At 32.4% G+C, this 25,589-nt stretch overlaps 5 protein-coding genes across 8 annotated transcripts; 3 read left to right on the plus strand and 2 right to left on the minus strand.

Moving 5' to 3' along the window:
• Positions 1-341: 341 nt before the first annotated feature.
• LOC137830007 (bifunctional dihydrofolate reductase-thymidylate synthase) lies at positions 342-5,643 on the plus strand. Of its 4 annotated transcripts, none has more exons than XM_068637078.1 (13): positions 342-492; positions 572-632; positions 1,148-1,630; positions 1,722-2,121; positions 2,198-2,242; positions 2,437-2,502; positions 3,335-3,396; positions 3,478-3,552; positions 3,645-3,810; positions 3,903-4,026; positions 4,420-4,526; positions 4,786-4,903; positions 5,204-5,643. In XM_068637078.1, exons 3-12 carry the CDS (start codon positions 1,164-1,166, stop codon positions 4,894-4,896), a joined length of 1,623 nt encoding a protein of 540 aa, XP_068493179.1. In that variant the 5' UTR covers positions 342-492; positions 572-632; positions 1,148-1,163; the 3' UTR covers positions 4,897-4,903; positions 5,204-5,643. The 4 variants fall into 4 exon arrangements, with proteins under 4 accessions (XP_068493179.1, XP_068493188.1, XP_068493203.1 ...); XM_068637087.1 differs by having other exon boundaries at positions 576-632; XM_068637102.2 differs by having other exon boundaries at positions 346-492; positions 576-632; positions 1,124-1,630.
• An 813-nt stretch (positions 5,644-6,456) lies between these two features.
• LOC137822091 (protein HYPER-SENSITIVITY-RELATED 4) lies at positions 6,457-8,438 on the minus strand. The gene is made up of 2 exons (XM_068626999.2): positions 7,185-8,438; positions 6,457-7,120 (listed from the first exon to the last, which is right to left on the minus strand). Exons 1-2 carry the CDS (start codon positions 8,154-8,156, stop codon positions 6,731-6,733), a joined length of 1,362 nt encoding a protein of 453 aa, XP_068483100.1. The 5' UTR covers positions 8,157-8,438; the 3' UTR covers positions 6,457-6,730.
• A 2,121-nt stretch (positions 8,439-10,559) lies between these two features.
• On the minus strand, positions 10,560-11,407 carry LOC137822102 (uncharacterized). Its single transcript, XM_068627007.2, has one exon. It carries the CDS (start codon positions 11,267-11,269, stop codon positions 10,640-10,642), a length of 630 nt encoding a protein of 209 aa, XP_068483108.1. The 5' UTR covers positions 11,270-11,407; the 3' UTR covers positions 10,560-10,639.
• A 6,189-nt stretch (positions 11,408-17,596) lies between these two features.
• On the plus strand, positions 17,597-19,376 carry LOC137822110 (small ribosomal subunit protein eS25). The gene is made up of 4 exons (XM_068627013.2): positions 17,597-17,622; positions 17,727-17,801; positions 17,990-18,124; positions 18,987-19,376. The coding sequence occupies exons 1-4, from the start codon at positions 17,620-17,622 to the stop codon at positions 19,098-19,100; spliced, it is 327 nt and encodes a 108-aa protein (XP_068483114.1). The 5' UTR covers positions 17,597-17,619; the 3' UTR covers positions 19,101-19,376.
• A 3,158-nt stretch (positions 19,377-22,534) lies between these two features.
• LOC137826124 (uncharacterized) lies at positions 22,535-23,546 on the plus strand. Its single transcript, XM_068631986.2, has one exon. It carries the CDS (start codon positions 22,583-22,585, stop codon positions 23,456-23,458), a length of 876 nt encoding a protein of 291 aa, XP_068488087.1. The 5' UTR covers positions 22,535-22,582; the 3' UTR covers positions 23,459-23,546.
• The last annotated feature ends 2,043 nt before the right edge of the window (positions 23,547-25,589 follow it).

Here is a 25,589-nt window from a genome sequence, read left to right on the forward strand (position 1 = left end):
AATTAATGTGTTTTAATAAACTACCGTTACAGTTAGTTTCAACCTCATCTTCATATCACAATTGTTCATTTAATTTAATTTTTTTTCTTTTTTAAAAATATTGCTTGATTTTAATTTCAAGGTTTGTGTGTATCGGAAATTTAGAAAAAAAAATGTATATATCAGTTACATTTTTTAATTTTGATACAATTTATTATTAAAATGTTTGTTTATTACAATATAAATAAATATTTATTTTATTGTTATGTGAAATAAATGCTTAAGGGGTTTGGTGGAAGGGTATTTGTGGAAAAGTGTAAAAAATAAATGGTATAAAAATCCATTATACGGTAACGTACACTGGACAGAAAACGCACGCATACGCTTCTTGGCGGCACTTCACGTCAACTGTGGTTTTGGATTTTCTTCTCTCTCCATTTGTTTCTCTCTCTCTCTCTCATTCGGTGTTTTCTCTAACAATAAACCTCTGCATTTCAGAAGCCTCTTCTCCTTGTATTACACCCTCCGATTTTCAGTTTCAGCTTCTTTTCTTTCGCTATTTTTTTTCTGTTTCTGATTTTACATTTTTCAGACAGAACCAGAAAATAGTCCGCGCAACATTGTTAGGTCACTCTGCGGTTCCGCTTTCTCCGGTATAGATCCGCTACCTCCTTGTTCAAATTTCGATTTCTGTATTTCTAGATTTTTTTTAATAGTTTGAATATGTTGCAGTCGTTGTTTATGGAATTTTAGATTATGTTCGTTTGGTATTGGCATAAGTTTTTTAGAGGTTATGTTTGCTTCTTAACTTATTGTTTTTCTCGATTGTTTTGTTTTGATGGTTTCATTGTGTGTTTCTGTTTCTGTTACTGTTGCTAAGTTATTGTGATGCGATGAGGAAGACCACAGTGGTGTGTTGTTTTTATGATTTATCTAGTTTAAGTAGGTGAATGGATTTTGGAATTTTTTTTATACTAATATGTATTTTTGGAGTGTTTGAATTAGTGCAGAGAGTTCTTTTTATGCAGACATGGAAAAGGGTGGGAGAGTGGATGGATTTTTTATTACGTCGTTGTTAATTGTATACTGCACGTGTTTCATTTCATAAGAGTTTTGTTTTGATTTATTTCTTTGTTGGATTTAGATTCCCACTTTATTTGTTGGGCAGGCTTTTGAGTCCTCCGATGGCAAGTGATTCTTTTGTGATTTCCAATGGCAATGGAAATGGAAATGGAAATGGCAATGGCGATGGCAATGGAAATGGGAAGTCAGAGCCTCTTCCACAGAGGACTTACCAAGCAGTAGTGATTGCGACGAGAGATATGGGCATTTCTAAGGATGGAAAATTGCCCTGGATGTTACCCACTGATCTCAAATTTTTTGATGAGATCACTACTATAACGTCTGATCCGGGGAAGAAGAATGCTGTTGTGATGGGTAGAAAAACATGGGAGAGTATCCCTCCTGAGAACAGGCCTCTTCCTGGTCGCCTTAATGTTGTTCTGACTCGCTCGGGTAGCTTTGACATTGCAACTGCAGAGAATGTTGTCATATGTGGAAGTGTCTCTTCTGCTATGGAACTGTTGGCTGCTTCTCCGTACTGTCTGTCAATTGAGAAAGTATTTCTTACAGGAGGTGGTGAGATTTTCAGGTATATTTATATTTTTGTTACCTTCCTGCTTCTTTCTTTTGTAATCATATTAAACTCTTTTACCGGTGTTGCTGATAGTTTTCATGTACAGAGTGGCTCTTAATGCACCTGGATGTGAAGCTGCCCATATTACAGAAATTGAGGCAAGCATTGAGTGTGACGTTTTTATGCCTCGAGTTGATACCTCTCTATTTCAGCCATGGTATTCATCATTTCCTTTGGTGGAAGACAACCTCCGCTATTCTTTCACCACTTATGTGCGTGTAAGGAGTTCTCCGGCAGACTCCCTGGGTCAGAATGCTGATCCATTTTCTGATAATGATTCCGACTCTTTAAAATTTGAGGTCGATAAAATTTCTTTTCTTCCAAACTTCATTTATGAAAGACATGAGGAGTTTAAGTATCTAAGGTTGGTTCGAGAAATTATTTCTGAAGGCACAATTAAGGATGATAGGACAGGGACTGGTACCTTGTCGAAATTTGGCTGCCAGGTAACATCTTGATTGCTCTGTTCTGCAGTTACTATGATTTATATGCACGCTTACACCGTTCTCTTTAATTCCACAGATGAGGTTTAATCTGCGCAGAAACTTTCCGCTTCTAACAACCAAGGTATGTATGAATTTGGGTTTTGGATTTGTATAAACTACTGCATAGTAATTTCTTATTTTTGTGTTTCCATTCTTTGTAATTTTGATGTAATTGCTGCTTGTTTTGTCACTTTTAAAGTTTATGAAGACTGAAGAAGAATATATATTGTATATCATGATATAAAAGTTGACATGATTTCTTCATTTGGTTCCTAGAAAGTATTTTGGCGCGGGGTTGTTGAGGAGCTTCTTTGGTTTATCAGCGGCTCAACAAGTGCCAAGGTAATGATAATCTGTACCAATCTTTTCCGCGCAGACGCACACACATGCCCTTTTCTAGTAATGTTACAATAGACAAAGTCGCTAGCTAGCATGAGTCAAATATTGGGGAACTAGGTTGGTTTCCTTGATACTATTTTAGTTTGGGAAACAATGGGGATAGACACATGGGAAGCTTTGGAATCTCCTACCCAACTCATTATTCCCTGTAATTTTTATTTTATTTTTTCAAAATTTTAATAGACTTATACACTGTTGTGAATCAAAATAATATAATATGATTGGATCCTTATTAATCTATGCACTGATGACTAAAATATCAATACCTTTTATGTTCAACGATTTATTAGTGAATAAACGTCGTGATACCAGGAAACAACATATGTGTCACATGCTTCACGAGATCAAGAAGAGCTTGTTGAAGCTTTTCAGAGTTCTTTATTGAAATAGTTGCTGTAATTTTGATCATAAACCCTCATGTTCATAAAATTAACATTATCGTGTATATTGATTTTTTTTTAAATCTATTTGCAATGGTTAAAATATTATCATAAAACGGTTTCATGATGACATGACTAGCACCTGGATGTTGCATTATTAATATTGAATATTTTTACCAAAATACATTCCTCAATAATATAGCTTAATAGCTTCCTGCTAACAATTTTTAGTTATTTTTGCCAAACATAGCTAGAGTATAAAAAGCTGCTGAACCAAAATTCCATTAAATCACTGCGTTGCGTGAAGGGCTTATTAGTGGTTCACAAGAATGTCTCGATGGTTCATTAGATACGGCTAGAGTGAATTTTATTCTGGAATTATTTTGTATTGACAGGTGCTGCAAGAAAAAGGCATTCATATCTGGGATGGCAATGCATCTAGAGAATACCTTGATAGGCAAGCATGACCTACTAATTTTTGTAGGGAAATTTTTTCTTCTCCGTGCATTTTTTAACTGGATTTACAATATATATACAGCATTGGTTTGAGAGAAAGGGAGGAGGGTGACTTAGGACCTGTTTATGGGTTTCAGTGGAGGCACTTTGGAGCCAAGTAAGTGGACGTACCTTTGTTTTACAAGTCATTTGGCAGCATTTTGTGGGCTTTCTTAGTTAGTTCTTTATTTTCCATCTTACATTTTACAGGTATACTGACATGCATGCCGACTACTCTGGCCAAGGATTTGATCAGCTTTTAGATGTTATTAACAAGATAAAGCAGAATCCTGATGATCGTCGGATCATTCTTTCAGCTTGGAATCCATCTGATCTTAAATTGATGGCACTTCCCCCCTGCCACATGTTTGCACAGGTCTGCAGCTATATTTGGGTTTCTCTTGGAATAACTATCTCTCTTTCTCTCGTTCTCTTTTCATGAAATTTTGTAAAAAAAAAATCCTGCAGTTTTACGTAGCAAATGGGGAATTATCGTGTCAAATGTATCAGCGATCTGCGGACATGGGCCTGGGGGTGCCATTTAATATTGCATCTTATGCTCTCCTGACATGCATGATTGCTCATGTTTGTGGTAAGCAAATTATGCCAGTTTGCTAGACTTAAATTTGTTCTCAGACGTACATGGCATCTTAATTCCTTTTCACGGGTTCAATACAGATTTGTCATTATTTGATTTTAAAGTTCTTTAAGCTGATTAATGGGTTATGATTCACAAATAATTTATATTATGATTAGCATACTTTGGTGTGGAAGGGCAAAATAGTCCTTTTGGTGCCAATAATCAGATTCTCTTATAAATTAGAATGCACTTAAAAAGAAGATTTAGTTTCGAAAAAGTTTGGGTGTGGCTCTGATGATGTTTTAGGTTGTAATCTTACCGTAGAGAAATACAGCTTTTATATTAAAGGAAAATTGACATCAGATATCGGACTGATCTAACCATATCATATCCTGTTCTTGTCAGACCTTGTTCCGGGTGATTTTAATCATGTTATCGGGGATGCACATGTTTACCGCAATCATGTGAGACCTTTGCAGGAACAGCTTCAGAATCAACCAAAACCTTTTCCGGTATGTGTATATGTTTAAAAAAGACATTTGCTTAACGTAGATGCCAACAAAAATTTAGGGAAATACCTTTTTGACGCCGCTATTAAAATATTCATTTACTCTGCAATTACTTTTTAGAATAAAATATAATATTATAATAAAATAATAATTTATTTAGATATAAGATCATATTTATGGATGTCAGGGGTGCTCAAATATTTACCATTATGTTCTAATATAAACTGCCTTTTCCTTGTTGATTACCTAAACCTCAATTCAGATTTTGAAGATAAACCCGAAGAAGAAAGATATAGATTCTTTTGTGGCTGCCGATTTGAAGCTCATAGGATATGACCCTCACCAGAAGATAGAAATGAAGATGGCTGTTTAGGGATCTTGTAAGAGTCTCAATCCCTGCTTTTGTGCTATCTGAAATGGGGCAAGTAATATATATATATATTATTTTTGCTTAATTTTATTTGTCACTTGCACCTGTGGCAAACAGAAAAATGGCAGTTTAGGATTCATATTGAACTAGTTTTGACTTGCTGATAAAGTAAAATCTGCTCTTCCAAAAAACGAAAGTTGAAGTAAACTTGGCTTTTCGCTTGTTGTACATTTTTTTAATGTATAGCCACTTGATTTTGTGTTCCATATTTTGCTCATGAAGCTGAAACATGGTATTTTCATTGCTTCAGGCGTAACCATAGGACCTATATATTAAATTTATGGACAAATAAAAGAATCTTGCTGGATATACTTCGAGCTTTGCTTGTTACTACTGGGAATCCTTTAGGTTCACATGTTTCGTGGCTCTAAGGTGATTTTTAGGTATACTTTTGACTTTTGAGGGATTTTTTATCTGCCCCAGCCCCATTCAAAAAAGAAGAAGAGGAAAGGAGAAGTGCCAGAATCACTATGCGATGTTGCATTGCTACATCTTTTTTCTGGCTTTGTTTAATCTTTTGATACTCTTCGTTGTTTCTTATTTTTGGTGCTTCTGTGTATTGTCGTGGCGTTGTGATTTGGAGAGATCCCCGCGGAAATGAGTAAAGGATGATAAAAAATTACATACATGTATCAAAACTCAAAGGTGTTTAAAGATCATTATTTATATTTTACCAGTTTTTGTTCTAAATTGTCCATGAATATCTGGTTGCTGCTGTTCTTTACGTTATGCAAGTATTAGATTCTCCACAGTCCACCCGTTTTGGTTCTTCGGTGAATTATATGCTCACTAGATCAGAGAAAAACAAGAGCAGAGGTTATATTTATATTTATGATGTTTAAGATCTTCTTTATTATCTTGATATTAAGTTAAACAAAATATTATTTTTATCTTAGGAACAATCTTTCATTCAACAAGTTAAAAAAATTATTAAACTGAGATCTACTAAGATTTTCACATTGAAGTAAAATTTACCATAAAATTTTGAAAGTGATGTGGCATGAAATTAATTAAGATTAAAATTCAAAAAATCCAACATATCTTAGCAAGTATTTGTTATTCATTTTGTTTTAAAGCTGAATTGACTTAATTTTGAACCATTCAATGTGATTGAAATGTATGCATTGTAAGTTGTATATGCGTACGAGTTTGACTAGTGTAAAATCAAACAGGTCGTGGATCAGTTTTGTTAATCATGGAAAATTTTGCAATAAACTACAGTGAGTTTTTTAACTAACGTTAGTACTTTTTAATACAAATTTATATATTAAGACTACCGGTGGACAGATTATGAAGTGAACAAATTTTGATTTTATAATTTAAAAATTGTTGGATTTGGTATTCTGTTTTTAAAATTTACGTATACTTGAGCGTTGGGATACTCGGAGAGGGAGGTGGTGACGTGGATGGCAGTTGCGCAGGAGCATGTTAAAGACACAAACATTAGTTTTTGTAGTTAATGTGTTATTGTGCTTTTAAAAAAACAAATCAAGTATTCATATCTTCAAATAAAGAAACATTTTGAAGTGAAATTTATTTCGTCAGTAAATATTATATTTTTCATAAATAAGAGCACCGAAAAGAAATTTATCACTCTTCAAGAAATTCTTTAAATAAACTGGATAGGTTTGATCCTTTGAACACCGTGTTTATCTATCGTTTCTCCATCATTTTTGTTTTGTTTAGCTATCATCTTCATTTCAATGGACTCAAATCATTCAGTCGTTCTCTACCCCAGTGAATTAGGATATCCCTGGACAGAAGAAAAAAAACATCATCATTCAATGGTGAGAGGTGCTTTCATCTTCAATTCATGATTTCGTTTCTTCTGAAGAAGGAGATCTATGAGGCTGTTGAGTGCGATTTCCGGGTCTTGATCCAGCAAAAACTGCTCCCCCACCTCTGCAGGAGTGACATTGATGGTCCCAAGAAACTTCTCAATTTGAACAAAAAGTGGGTGCTCTGTGATCCCAAGGTAATTGGAAGCCAGCATTTTGAACCCACCAGGGGTGCAGTAGGTCATGTCAATGTGCACATCCATGCGCCCAGGGCGCAAGAGAGCAGGGTCCAATTTCTCCTTGTGATTCGTGGTGAACACCATGATCCTCTCATCCCCACAACTTGACCACAACCCATCCATGAAACTCAGGAACCCCGATAACGTGACCTGTAATTCAAAACCATATGTTGATGCTTGAAAGAAAGTGTATAAAATTGACATTGGATTATACCTGGGGTGGTGGTGGATTGTGAAATGAGTGAGAATGGGGTTGTGATGATGTAGGTTTTGCAATCCTGTCCTGCAATTGAAGGGAACAATCAATGTCTTCCACAACAAGTATGGAACGGTTCCTGGTGGCCATCAGCAACTTCCTGAGATCAGAATTTCGCCTAACAGAGGTGAGTTCCAAATCATAGACATCAAAATTCAGATAATTGGCCATGGCAGCAATCAAACTCGATTTCCCAGTACCAGGGGGACCCGAAAGCAAGTACCCTCTCTTCCACGCCTTCCCAACACTCTTATAGAAACCCTTCCTCTCCACAAACCTATCCAAATCCCTAATTATCATCTCCTTCAATTCCCAATCCATAGCCACTGTCGCCAACGTCGCAGGGTGCTCGAGATTCACGCCCTGCCACAAATCCCCCCTCCCTCCCATCCGCATCCGCTTGTCCTTCACCGTGAAGAGCCTCAGCGTCTTCCTCCGCTCGCGCGCCGCCTTGGCCTCCTCCATCACGCGCGGCAAATACTCCGACAGAACCATCTCCCGGTGCTTCTTGTGGAACCGCACCTCGAAGAACCGCACCTCGGAATTCGATTTGTGGCGTCCGGCCACGAGCTTCCACCGGAACGGCACGCCGTTGAAGGAGTCCGTGATCTCGTCGTTGCCGTCCAGCAGGAGGGACACGTGGCGCGATCTCGAAGGCATCGTGGCGCGGAAGCGTTTCGCGTTCGGCGCCTCGTGCGGCTTGAGGTAGAGCTGCGCCGCGGCGAAGAGCGGGTTCGGAGCGAACTCGTGGAACTGGTCGATGACGAGGGTGAGTTCGGAGGAGAAGGAGAGGAGTTTGGAGAGTTTGGAGTAGAGGTAGTGCTGGAGCTCCGGGGGAATGTAGTTGCGGGTGAACGAGCGGAGGAGCATCACGGTGGCCGCCACGGACGCCGCCGTGGAGACTACGTTTTGAAATTTGGGAGTCGTCATTGGGCCTTAATTGGGCCGGTGTAAGAATCGGTAAGTCAAGAGAGAAAATATTGATGAATATGAAATCTGAAACTATGAACTGATGCAATTAAGAATCATTGATTTGATTTGGTGAGTTTACTTGTTTTGAGTATTGTTTTCTCATTGCAATTTCTTCGTTGACCGTGACTTCTACTAACAATAACAAAGTCTTCTTTCCTACAGTTGCAGGAAACTTCTTTTGAGCTTCGCAGCATTTCAATTCTCAGTGGAAGGTATGCTACACGCGGGAAATTTACGAAAGTGGTGCAATTTCTCACTCTTTTTATGAAAATGAGTAATTAAAAAAAAAAAAAAACTACAAAACAACCTTACATAGGATAAAATCCTTGTTACATTATACGGTATTGTTAACTGTGGTCAAACCAAGGAAAAAGTGGGGAAGGAACCAACAAAATATCTCACACTTGAGTTCTTAAGGAATCAGTGAGCCCACATAAAATGAAAGTAAAGCATCATCAGATATTACACTGATATCATAAAACTATACAATAATTAGTATACTATTTTTTCTACTTTCTTTTCACTATATTATTTCACACTTTTTATCTCTCTTTTTTGCATATTATATTGCATGTTTTCTTTTGCCTTTTATTTTTGCAATTTGTTGCATATTATATCTAGAATCAAAAAAATGCCAAACATCATGCAAAAGCAGAATATCTATTGCTACTCCTAGTGACATTACATGGTGGTGACTGGCATATTGAGCTTCTGCATAATTAAATAATGCTTCTCCCAATACCTAATTATATTCTATACTTAAACTCTTATACCTTCTATTTTTCTTTCCTTCAACCATTTTTCTCAATAGATTTCATTAAAATATAATTTCGATTAGTAACACATTAGTTTTTAATTTCTACATTTTTTTTAAAGTTGTTTTTACGGGATTGAGATGTCCTAGACATAACTGAAAACATCTCAAACATGTAAGGTAGTCATTACTATTATGCAGTACAAAATAATTTTTTAGAATTATTAACTGATCGTATGTATGAATCCTATTAAGTGATAATATATAGAATTTATATTAATATACAAGTACAAAAAAAAAAAAATTATACTAGTACTAGTACGAGATTCTATTACGTGATACAAAATTATATATTTATAAAAAAAAATTATCTTCTAACCTATCCTAGGGATTTATATTAAAGTATATGTCTCACCTTTCAAAAATATTTACTTATGTGAAACATAACACGATCATAATAGGCCAAACAATAGGTAAATATAGGATAAGCTAATGATTCAAAAATAATGACTAACAAATAATATCATTACATAAAAAACAAAATGTCATATGTAATAAATAAAATAAAATCAATATATCTTTCGAAAGACAATGTTGTTGTGTCCATACTTAAAGACTAATATTTGTTGGTCAAATTGGGGTAGACCACTTTGTTGGTACTCCCAATCAACCCAATTACCCTATCCACAAGGTAAGACCACTCTTGACACTATTCTAGTATAGTCTACCTCAGTGTAATTTCATAATATATCTTTAGCATCTTTTCATAGACTCTTCATCACCTAATACCACCACAGTCACCAATGCAATTTGAGATTTCATTGAAATTGTTATAGCATAACTCACCACATTAATTATAAATTATACATTTTCATGTACTACAACACCTAACTATTACGTAAATAATTATTTTTTATTTAAATTTGGGAGTATTAATAAGAATTTTTTCTTATAAAATATTAATTATAACATAACTTCATCTGTTTTATATTTTTAATAATTATTTACAATATATTTAAAAAATATATAAGTTTTACAACAATACAAATTTTACATTAAGATAGAAGATCCATATATTTTATAAGATATTAAAACTAAGTTTTTCATGACTGAAAATTTTAAACCCTAAACCCATCTAAATCAATCTAAATCATAAACCTAGATATGATACTCAATCTGATATATCGGAAAAAAATGTTTTCACACGAACGTCTTTATTAAAAATAGTTTATTCTTAAAATTAATCTTATAATTTGTGTCTTTTCTTCTGCTATAATAGTACAGTCCTTAAAACAAAATACATCATAAAAATAAAGAAGTTGGGAACTTTGGCGGCATGAAACAATATCCTTAAAAGAAAATAGATAAATAGAGAAATAGACACAGAAATATATTCTTAAAAACTTAAATACATTAGGAGTCGAAACCAGAGAATAGCATCTATTGTCATGTTTTGTCTCTCAGGGGAAGTCCCCTCATCTCCACACTATTCTCACTATTCTCACTATTCTCACATCTCAAGAATCAGAATACCCCTTTCCCATCAAAATCACTTTTTTTTTCATTTTCTCTTAATATTTTCTTGACCTACCATACCAACATGCATCTAAACCATTAATTACACTTCACTTTTATCTTCTTATTTAATACTTTATTTACACACTTTTTCAAATATACATATATTCTTTTACAGTAAATAATAATCTTCTTCTCTTCGAATCCTCTGTTCCCTAGCAATGAAAGCCTCCACAGTGCGGCGAAACTCCTCGTTGCTCATCCCATCTTCAGGCCGCGCCACTTCTTCTACAGCAACACCCTCAATCTTCTTCCTTCCCTTTTCACTCTCACTCTCACACCTACGCATCACACCACGTCGTTTCTCCCTCTCACACCTTCTATAACCCTTTTCCAAACTAATTTTCGCTTCCCCTGTTTTCATCCTCTGTTTCTTTCTGCTATACTCTGCCACAACTGTTTCTTGGTTTTTCGTTGTGTTTTGAATTAACTCTTGGTAGAGATTAGGCTCCTGAACAACGTTGTTGCCCTGAGCGGAGAACTGGGCGAAGAGTGCGATGATTATGATGTTTCCAATGAGGAAAACAAAGCGAGGACTGTTCATGAAGAGTGACAAGTCTCTGAAGTACTCGCCAGAGTTTCTCACTGCAACTGGGAGCTGCATGGAGAACCTTGAAACCAAGACCAAAACCGCACACACTTCGATGATACGTAACAAGCTCGCCACCCTTCGAAGCTTGCGGTGTTTGAGGATGGCGTTGGCTTTCTCTGCTTGGAGGTTATTGAAACTGAAGGAGTCCATTGCTTGAAGGGTTGATGCAGAAACAAACAACAACAACAACTCGTGCTATGTGCTTCACTCAAAAGGGAATAAAAATTTGTCTATGGCAATAAAATATGTATGTGATGTTGCAGACAACAGTGAAGAAGCTTCTGCAGTTGGAAGCATGGATACAAAGGAGACAGGGGAAGTGAATGCAATGTGTGAACTCTGTTTGAACAGAGAACAGAATGGTTCTGTTTGGTGCTATGAAGTTGTGCTATTCCTTCTTTATAGAGCAGAATCCAAACTTTTAACAAAATAGTAAAATAAAAATCTCTCAATATTCCATTATCTACTTTTTTTCTATCCCTTCACTGTGTATGTATGAAATTATCTTTACCTTTTTTTCTTCACGTCATGTCAAATTTATGATTTATATCTAAGTTAAGATTATTTTAAACAGCTTATTTATTTTTTCCAAAACTTCAAATAACCATAACATTATACTAATAATATACTATATAGTTTTTAGTTAACAATGATGAATATTTTGAACAAATGGAAGAAAACACCAAAACTCTTTCGTATTAAAAAATATTAATATACTCTAATACTCCTCATTTTTAAGTTTACGTGATATAATATAATTTTAAAATTATTTAATTTTTTCACGTGTATATAGTATATTTTAGCAAAAAAACTATTAGTATGAACCTATGAGTATTCTAATTTATATATGTACCAAATATTGGTCAAATATATTTTTATAAAAAATATTACTAATTATATGTCACCAAGTGAGTGAAAAAAATATTTAAAAAAAAAAGCATCATCACATATTCTCTTATACTCTGAATTATTTCTGAATTATTTGTGGAACTTGGAATATTCTTCTTTCTAAAACGTCTTTGGACTGAGAGGAATAACTTGACGTGGATATTGATGGCTTTCAGTTATACTGTGACAATTGGCAATATTTAAATAAGGTGTTGTTTGTAGAATCCCTTCTAAACTTAATAAAGTGAAAAAAAATAATTATGAATATTATAAACACTTTTACTTAACTCAATAAAAAAGTATTTATTCATGACTCAGAGATAATAACAAAAAGACTGCAACACAGAGATAATTCACCCTCATTCATTTTTAAATAAAAACTTTCATTTTAGGAATCACAATGCAACTTGAGATCTCAGGCTGACACATGAAAAAAGTATTATTAAATAAAATACAAAAACGATACATAGATAGACTATATCTATTCATAAAGAAGTCTAAGAGCAGACAAGATGAAAACCTATTATACCAATGAAAAGTTTCTCTATGAATAAATCATAAATTAGCCAACTTATCAGTACACGAATTTCTTTCACGAAAATTATGAGTAACCCTAAACCTAATTTTCCTAAAGTAATTAAGACAAGTATTCAATTAATTAGGAAACATCCAAAAAATATTTATCCTAATAATCAACGCACACAAACCAAAACATAATCACCCTAATATTATTTATTGCCTAAATTGTTTATAAAAGGAGATGTATTATTTGTTAAATTAAACATGGCTTATGGTAACGACAAAAGACGAGAAAAAATCATTTTCATAAAATATTGTTATATTTTTGTTAATCATGTGAACATAAAATTGACTAGATTTATCTATATGGAATTAGAAATGATTATTTAAGAAACAAATAAATAAAAGATAAATCATATTAGTGTTTTAAGTGAAACATAGTGTGAAATTTGTTTATGAATTTTTTGGGTGGAAATATTTGTTAAATCCAAGTAGGTGGTACTCAATGAAAAGACAGAAGAGTCAAACACTGTTTCTACACGCCTTACCCCTTTGGTCTTCTTTCGAATCTAGGTTAATTTTTTCAATTATTGAAATAGGTAATAATAATAGTAATGTAACAATTATGATAATAATATTTTTATATTTATTTATAGTACTATTGTTTTAATACAATATTAATATTATTAATTATAATAATAACAATAATATATATCGTATATAAAGAGAATTTCTTACAAATTTGTTTCTATTTTATTTTTATTAATATTTTATTTTTTATATTTCAGTTAGTTTTTATATTTTAAATATTTACTAAATAATTAATTATTTTTATAATTACTAAATCGTTAATTATTTTTATAATTAATTAAAAATTATCATTTTATTTTATTTTTAATACTAATATACTGTCATTTCGTAAAAAGTTAACAATTTTAAATGTTAGATGTGAAATAATTTAGGAATAAAACAGAGTTTTACCAGTGAAGTAGTTTTTTTACATATATTTATTTTCCTTAAAAATTATAATTTTTAACTTGTTATTATTTGATTTAATTATTATTTTTCCTTATTATTTAATTTTTTTTATCTTTTCTTTATAAAAAAAATATGAATATAATAATAATAAAAAAAAATGTAGATACACAAATATTTTTATCTGCGTTTCCAATAATAATAATAATAATAATAATAATAATAATAATAATAGAATAAAAATAATGGTACTAAACCGGAAATCGTGTTTTCAGGTTTAATTTTATATAACAAAATTAGATTGGAAATTCTACTTGAAATGAAAAAAAACAACTTTTTTTCATAAAATGAATATAAAATTTTACGTATTTTTTATTTTATGATTTTTTTTATCTAGTAATTCTAAAAGAAATTACACTAACCAAAAGGTTGAACACAAATAATTAATGTACTAAAAAATTCAATTATTCTATTGACATAGTTTAAGTTTTATATTATTTAAAATATTTTTTAAAATACTTGAGGCTATAACAATTAGATATTGATAGTATATTCTTAAATTGTGAGTTATTTGAGTAACCACACATGGATATTGCCAAGGATTGCAAAACAAAACACAAAGTATTGTCTTGCAAGTTGAATAAATCTATATAGAGTGAGATATGCCTCTAGACAATGATTTTGCAGGTTCTTATTGAAAGTAGTTGAACATGGTTTTACACAATTTAAAGATGATTACTCTTTGTTCACTCATGGTTATGACTCTTCTTGGTCATTTTGTTGGTATATGTGAATGACATCATCTTAGAAAATCATTATTCTTCTTGTGTTAACAACGTACAATTGATATTGAACTCCTCATTCAAATTAAAAATCCTTAGTCCTCTTAAATATTTCTCAAACTTAGAATTTGCCAAATTCAGTAAGAGTATTTCATTAAGTCAAAGAAAATACATTTTTCTTGCCGATATATATATATATATATATATATATATATATTCTTTTGTTTGATGATATTGATTTCTTAAGTAGCAAATCGTTTACACTACATATGACTCATAATTTAAAACTTAGCCTCAATGATAGTGATCATATTGAGGATCCCTTTGTATATAAAAAATTAAAATGAAAGCTTATGTATTTAACTATTTCTAGAGAAGACAATGAGAACATGAATAATCAATTGACCACACATTCAAATGCAGTCCATCACTTTACGATACTTGAAATCTACTATAGGTCATATTATTTTTTTCCTCGATCAACTGCAAATGTCATCTCTCAACATATATTGATGAGCAACTCTTTAGACATTAGGAGATTAACAATTACCTTTTGTATTTTTTTTGTGATTCTCTTTGATTTCTCGTAAGGTTATAAAACAAGGTACTACGTAAAAAATATTGGTTGAATTAGAATATCATAACTTATCACCAGTGATCAATAAGTTGTTTGACTACAACAATTACTCAAACATTTTAAAGTTTTAATTAACACAATTATTATGTGACAACTTACTCTTAATCCCTTTCATTATGAGAGATCCAAACATATAGACATTGATTATTATTTTATGCGTGAACTCCTTCAAAGATAATTTTTCACTCTCATTCATTCATGTTAACACTTAACACCAAATAACTCACGTATCTACAAATGATCTTTCTTACTATTGCTTTCAATACGTTGGATAAAGTTAAAACTTCCAAAGTGGAAATTATTTATAAATATAGTAGAAATAGAAAGTGATATCAAAGTGTAAGTTTTAGTTTTGCATCGCAAAAGAAATTTTTGTATGTAATCTAGTCATAATCACGGAGTGGTGAGAAAAATAAATTGATTATGAAGGAAATAAATGGAAAGTTGAAGAGTTGTTTTTTTTTTATAAAAAATAAATGTAGGTGCACCTAAATTAAAATTAACATTCATCACAATTAAAATATCACTTAAATATTTTTATACTATTTAAAACTCTGAATAATTTAGAGGTATAATCTATACACAGGTGCATGTACAATGCATACCCATAATTTCTTCCAATAAATGGGTGAATGAGTTAAAAAATTGGAATAAATTTGATGCGACATCAATGTCTGAAATTGAAAAACTCATTCTTAGGTTGTGTATGATATTTTAGAGTTATGTTGTGGATATGGTTCCAGATTCTGCACTATTGAAACCAGGTCCTTCCCACGGAATCAGTGAAACGATGGGTAGCATTATAGAGATTGCTGTTCCCTTCAACCATCACTTCTCTCTCTTCTTGCTTGCTCCAACCAAAGAGGATGAAGGATAATGCTTCTCAGTATAAAACAAAACCTCAAACTACTTTGATCTAAAACTTTTTAATACATAAAAAATTATTCTGTTAACTTCTGTTTAAAGTCTGCAAAATAGTTTTTAACTTTTTTGTATTTAAGTTGTATCACTCCAAAATTCAATTAAACTTGTTTAGGGGACATAATGGTTATAAGATTAAGAAAAAATTTGTTGAAAATCTTACATCGACTAAGAATTAAGATATTTCATAGTATATATGTGAGTGTAAATATTACCTTATAAACATATGGTTTTATGAGGTTGAGTTAGACTTAAAGTTTACATCTTAATATAATATCAAAGTCATTTCGAGTCTATTATAGCGATTGCTTGTTGGACTTATTTGTCACTCGCTATCAGACTGTTATCGGACCATCAACTAGAGATTAAAATATTTCATAGTATATATGTGAATAAAAATCTCATTAAGACAATTTTATGAGATTGAATTATACTTAAAGTCCAGAAGAAGAGTTTCAATAAAAATAATCATGATAGAATGATTAACTTGTTCATTTAGTATCTCGATCAATCAAGTATATAGAAAAAAAACTCGTTTAATCAAAAGAGTTGGTGTGGGAATTGGTAAAATTTGTTTTCAAGAATACTTTCTTGTGTTAACAAATTTTAAAAGTTGAAGTTTTCGAATTTTTAAATATCTTTTTAAGCATGATTCTTCAAACTCCTGTTTAAAATAAAAATAAAAATAAAAATGTATATCTAAACTTTAGTTTTCCCAGAGTCAACTTTCTTTATGCGAAGACAGAAAAGTAGTATAAAAAAAATGTCCACAACTATTTTAAAAGAAGTTACGTTTATCTTTCTTCGAACCTATACTAAACAATACTCATATTTTTTAAAATTTTAAAATAAATATTATTTTTATGTTTTTAATAAAATAATAGTGACATTTTTAAATTTTTTAAAAATGAATATATATATTTTTCATAATATTAGTTATACTTGTTTTTTTTTTATGTTTTTAATAGAGTGATATCTACTATTTTATTTCTTTTATGATTTTTATTGTTCCATTTTAGTGATTTAATTTGAAATAAATAAATCAACCAAGTAAAAATTATCAAGTGTACGAGATATACTTTTAACCAAAAGAAAAACAAAATATCTTTAAGAAATCTGAAAAAAAGATGCATACAAATAAATACTGAATTCATATATATATATATATATATATATTATTTAAAAAATATCGATATACTCCGTTTTAGGATTCTACTCACACATTTTTTTCTCATATTATGTATTCAGTACTTAGATGAAGGTCATGAAATATATCTTAATTGTTAAAAAAAGTAACAATAAGTTGATATTTTAATACACTGATTTTTTTTAACCAATATACAGTACACAAAATTCAACATAGTTTTCTATTTTTTTAATGCTTATAACAACAGCTAAAAATACAGTATGCTATAGTTTTAGATAGTTAAATATAATTAAGAGCTAATATGTTTTTTTAATACTTTTTTTAAATTGATAGTAAAAAAAGAGAAAAAAAAATCAGTGTAATTTGTTCAATATATCAAACCGTTAATATATGATTATTAATTATTAAGTTTTATGATTTGTGGTGTGACCAGTCAAATATTGGATCTATCTATCAAAAACAAAATCTTGGGTTTAAAGATGGGCCTGTTGGGCCGAAAGCCCGGAATAAATATGACATCATGTGTCTCTTATAAGATGCCTAGGGTTTTCAGTGGTTTGTGTTTCCGCCTCTGCTGAAAGAAAGAGTGAAAACCCTATTCTTCTCTGGTACCTAAGTTGCAGCTAATATCATGGTGCGATTTTTGTTTTGTTTCTCTGCAAAATCTCTGAAAATGTTCTACCTTTCTTTCCCCAATCCATGTGAATTGTGATTGACTTTGTTGTTCTTTGCTTGCAGGCTCCAAAGAAGGATAAGGCTCCTCCACCTTCCTCCAAGCCCGCCAAATCTGGCGGTGGAAAGCAGAAGAAGAAGGTTCGTTTCTTGTCAAAGTTTTATTTTTTCTTAGTATAATTGTTGTCTGGTCCATTTGGTATTTCTGGGTCAGCGCCATTACCTTTATTTCAACATATTCCAGAACAATGTTTTTTGTGTGTATTTGTGCGATTAATGCTATACAAGGGATGTGTATGTGATGTTTTGGTGGAACTTGTGTTCAACAGAAATGGAGCAAGGGAAAGCAAAAGGAGAAGGTGAATAACATGGTGCTGTTTGATCAGGGCACATATGACAAACTCCTCTCTGAAGCACCTAAATACAAGCTCATCACTCCTTCCATTCTCTCTGATCGTTTGAGGGTATGTTTTTCTTCTTCTGTTCTGTTAATGTAATTGCGTCACTTGTTTTGTAGATACGTTAATTTCTAGGAGAGAGGTCGTATCTGTTGGTGTTGCTTTGATGCGTCTTCTGTCTTATGAGTCAATTGTTGATTTTCCGCAATGTTTCATCTGATTGATTTTGATTGTTAGTTCTGTATTATGATTAATCATTACCTAAGATGAACGATTTCTGGTTTTCCTTATTTTATGGATAAATGATTGTTGCTTTTGTCCAGCTTCACGAAAGAACTTGTATAGTGCAAGTGGTAACTGACTAATTGCTTATGAGAAAATAAAGAGGCATTATTCTCTCACAACCCTGAGTGTTATCCACTGGCTTTTATGTTTTTAAATTCTGAACTGTTAATTGTTCAATAATTGATTATCAACTAGATACTTTTTCTCCAACGTTCCTCGTTTGTATTACCCAATCCAACTTCGTTACAGATTTGCAAGTATTTTTCCATGTTAATTCCTCTATTTTTGTTTTTGATAAGATTCACCCGATATTGAAAATAAACTTAGTGCATCTCTTTAGGATTCCATAGTTTGTTTCTTATTAGGAAACATGGCCTTTCTCCTCGATGTCCACAAACTTACATGTCCTTGTGCATTTGAGTAGCTTAATGGATGTTTAATCATTTTGCAGTTGGTATATTCATGTTTGGCAGTCCATTGAATTTGATGTCATTGCTATGCTCTATTTTTGACTTTAAGTTAACACTGCCTCCCTTTGTGATTCACACTGATACCTACAATTGCATTTGCTCAATAACTGTCGTAAATTACTAAGTAAATGGTATATTGAATAATATATAATCGTTTTACATGCACTTTACAGGTTAATGGATCCCTTGCAAGGAAGGCTATTAGAGAATTGATGGCTAGAGGATCAATCAGGATGGTGTCTGCCCATGCAAGTCAGCAAATTTACACCAGGGCAACAAACACCTAAATGTGGAATTGTTCCTAGGTTATGGAGTACTCTTAGGAATAGTGAAGTATGTTCTTTTGAAGTTTGAGATGCATCTCATACTAGCTTCTCAGTTCTAGATTGTTGCTGAATCCAGGCTGAGTTTGTATTTTTGGTTTCCTTCCATGTTTGATGTTTTAAAATATTATGAGTCTTATTTTTACATGTTTTGTTTTGTTTGCTTGAATAGTTAATGTGCCGGAGATTCTTTCTGAAAACAAAACCGATTGGAATATGTTTGTGCCGGATATTTAGTAATTTGTGTTTTGGTGGGGGTTGGTAGAGTAGTTTCTACTTGGTTCAGTTAATTACATTTAGAATAATTTTTTAACTGTTAAAATCAATGTTTTTTCAAATGTGATGTAAAGGACTTTCTAACTGAAAAGGTACAACGACTAATGTTTGTCTTGCCAATTCAAATTTGGTGTTTTTGTATTGTGTATTTTTTACGTTAGCCATATCCCAGCTAATGACAACGTTTCTGGGGAAGTGTATGGAAATTCGTTACAAATGTTTCGAAGCATTGCAATTTAAAGCATAACTTGTAAGTGTAAAAATAAGAAATTATAGCTTTTGCCTAATTGAAATGAAGCATAGATAATACCTTTGTTCTAATTAAATGAGTAAAACGTTTTTATTTTTTTATTTATGAAAATCAGGTAACCGTAGTAGTTACAGTTCATATTTCCTTGGATTATTTTCCTCCTCTGTCAGTTCTATTAAGTTTGTGAAGTGTAAAACTATTCCAGTTGTTCTTACATGTGCATGTATGCAAGCTGACGGCACTGACAAATTGTGTGGCTCTTACGGTGTACCTGCATGTATTGAAATCTCTTGTGTTTCACCTATTGGCAATTTATATATGTATTAACCGAATTACTATGGTCCATTGAGAAAAGTTTTTTCATGTACACATTTGCATATCTATTTTTCCTATTGACATATGCACAATCGAGAGAGGATCTCTTAGTCTAATCTTTGCGAATCCTAATCAAAATTAATTGAGTCACTTGGCTAAACCGATTAAACAACTTATTCTATATCACATTGGTGTCAAGATCCTCAACATACAAAAAAGGCATTCTTGAAGTGCGTACCATTTAAGGAGCCGAAATCATCACCGCTATTATTTTTCACAAAAATGGAATCCTCTTCCAAACACACCAAAATACCACTTGGAAAAAGGACTAGGAATATTTGTTTTTGGTAGATGTATAAGCTGTTTAGGCGAGTTGGCCTCTTTGTTGAAGGGTGTGGAGCTTTGATGAAGAAGAAAGTGATGATCTATTCGTAACACTTTTTTCGACGTTCAAGTTAGTAAAAGTTTAAAGAGATATAATAATATTTAAGTCAGTATATAGAATTGAATGTATACTTCTTGAAGACCAAAATTATATTTATAAACTTTTTAGACTTAAAGAAATAGGGTGATTATTAAATATTAGAGTGATTAGTCTATAATAAATTATTAGACTGATTTCTCTCAATTTTCATGTGGTTTGACAACTATCTTAAGTAAATATTATATTCTCAATATTATTGATATTATGTAATGCATTGTCATTCTGAGTTGAGGGTTTGGAGCCAGGAATTGATGGCCTTGAAAGGCCACTCATTAGGACAAGAGTTTCCCTTCTCAACATCTATAATCACTGAAAACAGTTTTACCTCAATGAGCATTGACTATATCACATACTTGTACATGAGTGTAACTAAGATTTTACTAATGATTATATATTATCTAACACTCAAATTCTAGCTGTTATGTTTATCTTTCATTTCCTCATCTCTTTCCTTCGAAACGAAGGAGTTTAGATTTTAAGAAGTTCGAGGCATTAATGTCTAAATAATTTGACTAAAACGTGTTTAGTATGGTTAATAATTAATGCTTTCGTTTATTTAAAGTGTTCAAACCCACATGGTCTTTGGGATCAATATCGAAGCTGATCAGGTTGCTTGATGAATAACGAGTAAAATCTATTACTGTCTTGTTATGAGGAAAATTAAATCAATAAGCACTTTCCTTGTGCTATCTTTGTACATAATAGAAAGACAGAAAAGCAAAATCCATGATACATTATCACCGTCAGAACTGAAATTGTGCTACTAACAATAAGAAATTATTTGGCAATAATACTTCAGCAACTATCTCATAAATAATAATTCCACACAATCAGGGGAAAATATCCATCACTTTCGTTGTACATGATCCCTAGTATATGTTGGAAGATCTTAATAGATAACTTGCAAAATAATGAGGCAAGCCTGGGATCCATTATACAAGATCTCTTGAAGAAGAACACGAGTCTAAACTTATGTGTTCAATTAAAATCATAGTCGCCCTTAAATAATTTTATTGTTTTTTTCCTTATGTTTATGTGTATATCTGCATTATTTTGCTTGTAGATGGGGTGAATTATGTCCTCACCACTCCTTATGGTATTGCAGTACCTTGTTTACTCATTTCCTTTTAGGATATTCTGTAATATAATTGAACTTTTTGTTGAATCACTTTATGTGTGATGAAAATGTTCAGTCACAACATTCACAGATAAACACCTAGAGTTTTTTTCAAAGACTTATTAACATAAATAGACTTAATTGAGCTTTTGTCTATCTTTTGTTGAATGGTTTTATATCTGTCAATCGGGGATCTACATTTTGTAAAATGGTAACTGTTTTTCTTATACAGAAAGTGAGAAGAAAAGTGTTTGGTAATTGGTGCTCAGAAAATAAGAAACTTGAATGGTAAATTCTATTATTCCACATTCATATATGAAGCAGACCACCATGAATAGGATAGGAGTAATAAAAATAAAATGTGGTGGTTGCTATTTCATTGTAGCTGGGCAGGGTATGATTAGCTACATAGATGCATGCACATAAACATCAACAAATCAATTATGACTTTCGGAACTCTGCATCAACATTATAATCAAGATATGACCAACCAATGTCTGAATATTAAGAGATACCCCTCAAACAATTTTGTTTATGTCTCAAACCAAACTGGTATTTATAATAGAATTGCTTTTCCTCCTGCAGACAAAAGTTCTGAGTAATATTGCTCACCCCAATACCTTGCCCTCGTGTAAGTCACAGCTTAATATTTTATATCTTGAACCTGTAATGATGGAGGAGATATGATATCTACAGCAGATGCCATATTCATGTGATTTACAAAATTAAAAATTGTGGAATGAGTTGTGAAGCTTGGTTTGTGGGAAGCATTCAGCAAACAATGCTATGGTAGCACTATGATGATAAGATCCAAATTAAGATAATCGAGTTGCATGCTCACTCTGTAACATTTGAATAAAAATATTGTTCATGCCTATTCAATTAGTTTCCTCTCTATCTCTCTATGTGTGTGTGTATATATATATTGATATATTGAGCATAATACTGGAAGTACTAACCAGAGGTTTAGAACAACTTAACTACCTTTTCTTTGAGAAGAAAAAATGGCAATCGTTGAAACAAACACAAAGAGCTCTCTGCATCTTCGTAGCAACAGCTTGCCCTCTACACCTCACCCCTTTACATCACAATTTGAGGAGCATTTGCACAGATTGAAGGATTCTGAAGGCACCTCTTCTTCAATAAACTACAAACTTGAGGCCTTGCAGGATTTGCATGAGTGTGCTGATAAGCTTCTCCAATTGCCAATCACTCAGCAAGCCCTGGCACGAGAATGTAGCAGCAAATGTGTTGATGAACTATTAGATGGATCTGTGAGGATCTTGGATATCTGTGGTACAATTAAAGATTTCCTACTGCTACAAAAGGAAAGCATGAATGAACTTGAGTCATCTATTCGCAGGAGAAGAGATGCTGAAGCAGGATTCACATTTGAGAGTGGGAAATACCTGGCCTCTAGGAAACAGATAAAGAAAGCAATTCGGAAGGCCTTGAGAAGTTTGAAAGGATTCAACAATGAGCTCATGAATTCTACCTCAAATAAAGGCAATGAGACATTGTCCATGCTTAGCATCTTAAAAGAATCAAAAGTAGTCACCGTGAGCTTATTAGAATCCTTCTTGTTGTTTATCACTGGCTCAAAGGAACAACCTAAACAGAATAGGTGGTCAATAATCTCCAAGTTGGTGAAGCCAAATAGAGTGGCATGTGATTCTCAAGAAGCAGAAACAAATGAATTTGAAAAGGTGGATGCTGCTTTGATGTCTCTGATCAATCACAAGCCTTCATCCATTGATAATTTCCAAAGCCATATGGAGAATTTGGAGATGTTCATTCAAAATCTAGAAGTAGGAGTTGAATGCCTCTCTAGGCAACTAATTAGAACTAGAGTTTCCCTACTCAACATCTTCAACCACTAGCCACAGAAAAAGTGTTTCCCCCCATGACAAACTCATACTTGTACATATATATGATCAATGAAAAAGGTTAACATGTTTTGAGCTATTAGATTATATCTCAATCTTTCTACCCTCCATATCTCGACTATTTTTATTCATTGCTAGAGAACAGGAAATTTTATTTATCCCCCCACTCCCTTCTTGATTATCAGGTTTAGAATGATCCTGCAAGAATTGAAAAACAGGAAAAAAACTAAAAATAGCTTCTCTCTCAACAGAAAATAAATAATTATCTCAGGATTTAGTCAATGATGTTTTCGCTTACTCACAGTATAGTGTGTATTGTTATGGATTGGGAAAGAAATGGACCTAACTCCTAAACCCATATCAGAGAAATATAATTTCATAGAATTGATGCAATGCATTTTGTTTATTCTTTTTTACAAATTTTATTCCCAGTTCTATATGTATTTGTTTCTTAAATCACTTGTGAATATTACTTGTTTTATTTGCAGTTCTCAGTGTTAAACTAATCTGTGATGATAACGGAGAATACTATTGCAATGTAGAAGCGGACAAGGAAAATTGCTCACAAAAACAAAGAATCACGTGTGCATGCATGGATCACTGACTTATAATTTGAAGAACAAATAAATCAGTAGTTACTAAACAATACTTTTTATTTAATTACCGAGACTGAACTGTGAGTTAGTTTTGACGAGATTTTTGTCATCTTATTGTTTTTCCTAATCAAACTTTGCAATACTAAGAAATACAACATTGGTTAGTAGGACTTTGTAGCACTCATAGAATAAGATCAAACTACCATTTTGTCTGTTTCCCTAGTTGACAGGCTGTTGTATTCCTTGAACTTGAGCACTCAATTATTTGATAAACTTTTCCTTCTCAAAATTCTTGATTCACAACGTTTTTTGGTATATGAACGTGTATAGTTAACTGATATAGAAAAATGAAAATAATGCATGAACATGGCCATCTAGGTGCGGCTCACCATTGACATCTGATGATTGAAAATAGAAAAAGATTATTTTTATCCTTGACTCATTTTTGTTAGCAGGCAAGTTGAGAATAATTGGTATTACAAATAGAACACCTCCTTCTCCTACAGACAGAAGACTCAATTATGATGCTAAGTCCACAATGGCTCCTCTTCATTTTCCTTTCCATCCATGCTAGATACATTCATGAGATTCTCAAGTCATATTTTGTGGGATGAGTTGGTAAGTTTGGCGTGTGGGAAATATGGACTAAAAAATGCTGTGTGGCACCTCCAAAAACCAAATAATAATGGACTTGGCATGCCAACTTGGTGACATTTCCTAAGAAAAACATTCATCTTGTCTCCAGCTTCAAAATATGTGAAGTGAAAGAGGGTAAAATAAAGAGTAGACCAATTATAAATACTGAAATTGAACTTCCAAATATATAATGGAGGTTGGTAGTCCTATAATTTTTTGGACATTTAAGTTGGACCTTTAATGCTGAAAATAAATATGAATTTCACCTCATAGAGTATATTTTGACATCAATTTAATCCTTAATTTTGCTTGTTTCAGATTTACACAACAAAAAACCAAACTGATGTCCTAAATCTATAGAAGACCAACATGATGACATCCCATGTATCTTTGGATGACCAATTTGAGTATTTAGTTTGAAAACTATTTGTAATTGAACAAGACACAACTCTATCAGTTGATTACAATCCTTCAACAAAACAGCACTTTTCTCTTAAGATAAGAGCATGTGAAATTGTGAACTTCCTTTCCTTTTCAATTAATGCTGATACGAGGAGTGTTTTGGTAGTGGTTTTTACTTTCTTATACTTGAATTCTATAGCAGTCAGGCTCCAAGCCTATAATTGATGAATGTTTCTTTCTTGTTGCTAATTGTTTCATGTGTTCGCCAATGTCTTCAAACTGCAACCATGTAAATGCAAAGACAAGTCAGCAACTGATCCATAAATCAGAGGGAAGCAACTCAACAAAATATATGTTATATGTTTTCTGATCTGCAACAGTGAATGAGACTTGACCACAATAGGGAAACCCTATGGAATAATTTATCACCTTCCATCTAGAAAACAAAATAAAGTCTAATGTCGATGTTGCATACTTTGTGTATTTCTCTT

Source organism: Phaseolus vulgaris, chromosome 11, assembly GCF_051622355.1.
Source record: "Phaseolus vulgaris cultivar YP4 chromosome 11, ASM5162235v1, whole genome shotgun sequence".
Taxonomy (NCBI): Eukaryota; Viridiplantae; Streptophyta; class Magnoliopsida; order Fabales; family Fabaceae; genus Phaseolus; species Phaseolus vulgaris.

Bases quoted from the DNA above. Each gene is read 5' to 3' on its own strand.
- LOC137830007 (XM_068637078.1), top strand. From the start codon at position 1,164: ATGGCAAGTGATTCTTTTGTGATTTCCAATGGCAATGGAAATGGAAAT. The intron at 1,631-1,721 runs GTATATTTATAT...TTTCATGTACAG, and splicing joins GGAGGTGGTGAGATTTTCAG to AGTGGCTCTTAATGCACCTG. The intron at 3,811-3,902 runs GTCTGCAGCTAT...AAAATCCTGCAG, and splicing joins CCTGCCACATGTTTGCACAG to TTTTACGTAGCAAATGGGGA.
- LOC137826124 (XM_068631986.2), top strand. From the start codon at position 22,583: ATGGCAATCGTTGAAACAAACACAAAGAGCTCTCTGCATCTTCGTAGC.
- LOC137822102 (XM_068627007.2), bottom strand. From the start codon at position 11,269: ATGGACTCCTTCAGTTTCAATAACCTCCAAGCAGAGAAAGCCAACGCC.
- LOC137822110 (XM_068627013.2), top strand. The intron at 17,802-17,989 runs GTTCGTTTCTTG...TGTGTTCAACAG, and splicing joins GTGGAAAGCAGAAGAAGAAG to AAATGGAGCAAGGGAAAGCA. The intron at 18,125-18,986 runs GTATGTTTTTCT...TGCACTTTACAG, and splicing joins TTCTCTCTGATCGTTTGAGG to GTTAATGGATCCCTTGCAAG.
- LOC137822091 (XM_068626999.2), bottom strand. From the start codon at position 8,156: ATGACGACTCCCAAATTTCAAAACGTAGTCTCCACGGCGGCGTCCGTG. The intron at 7,121-7,184 runs GTATAATCCAAT...TTTGAATTACAG, and splicing joins ACAATCCACCACCACCCCAG to GTCACGTTATCGGGGTTCCT.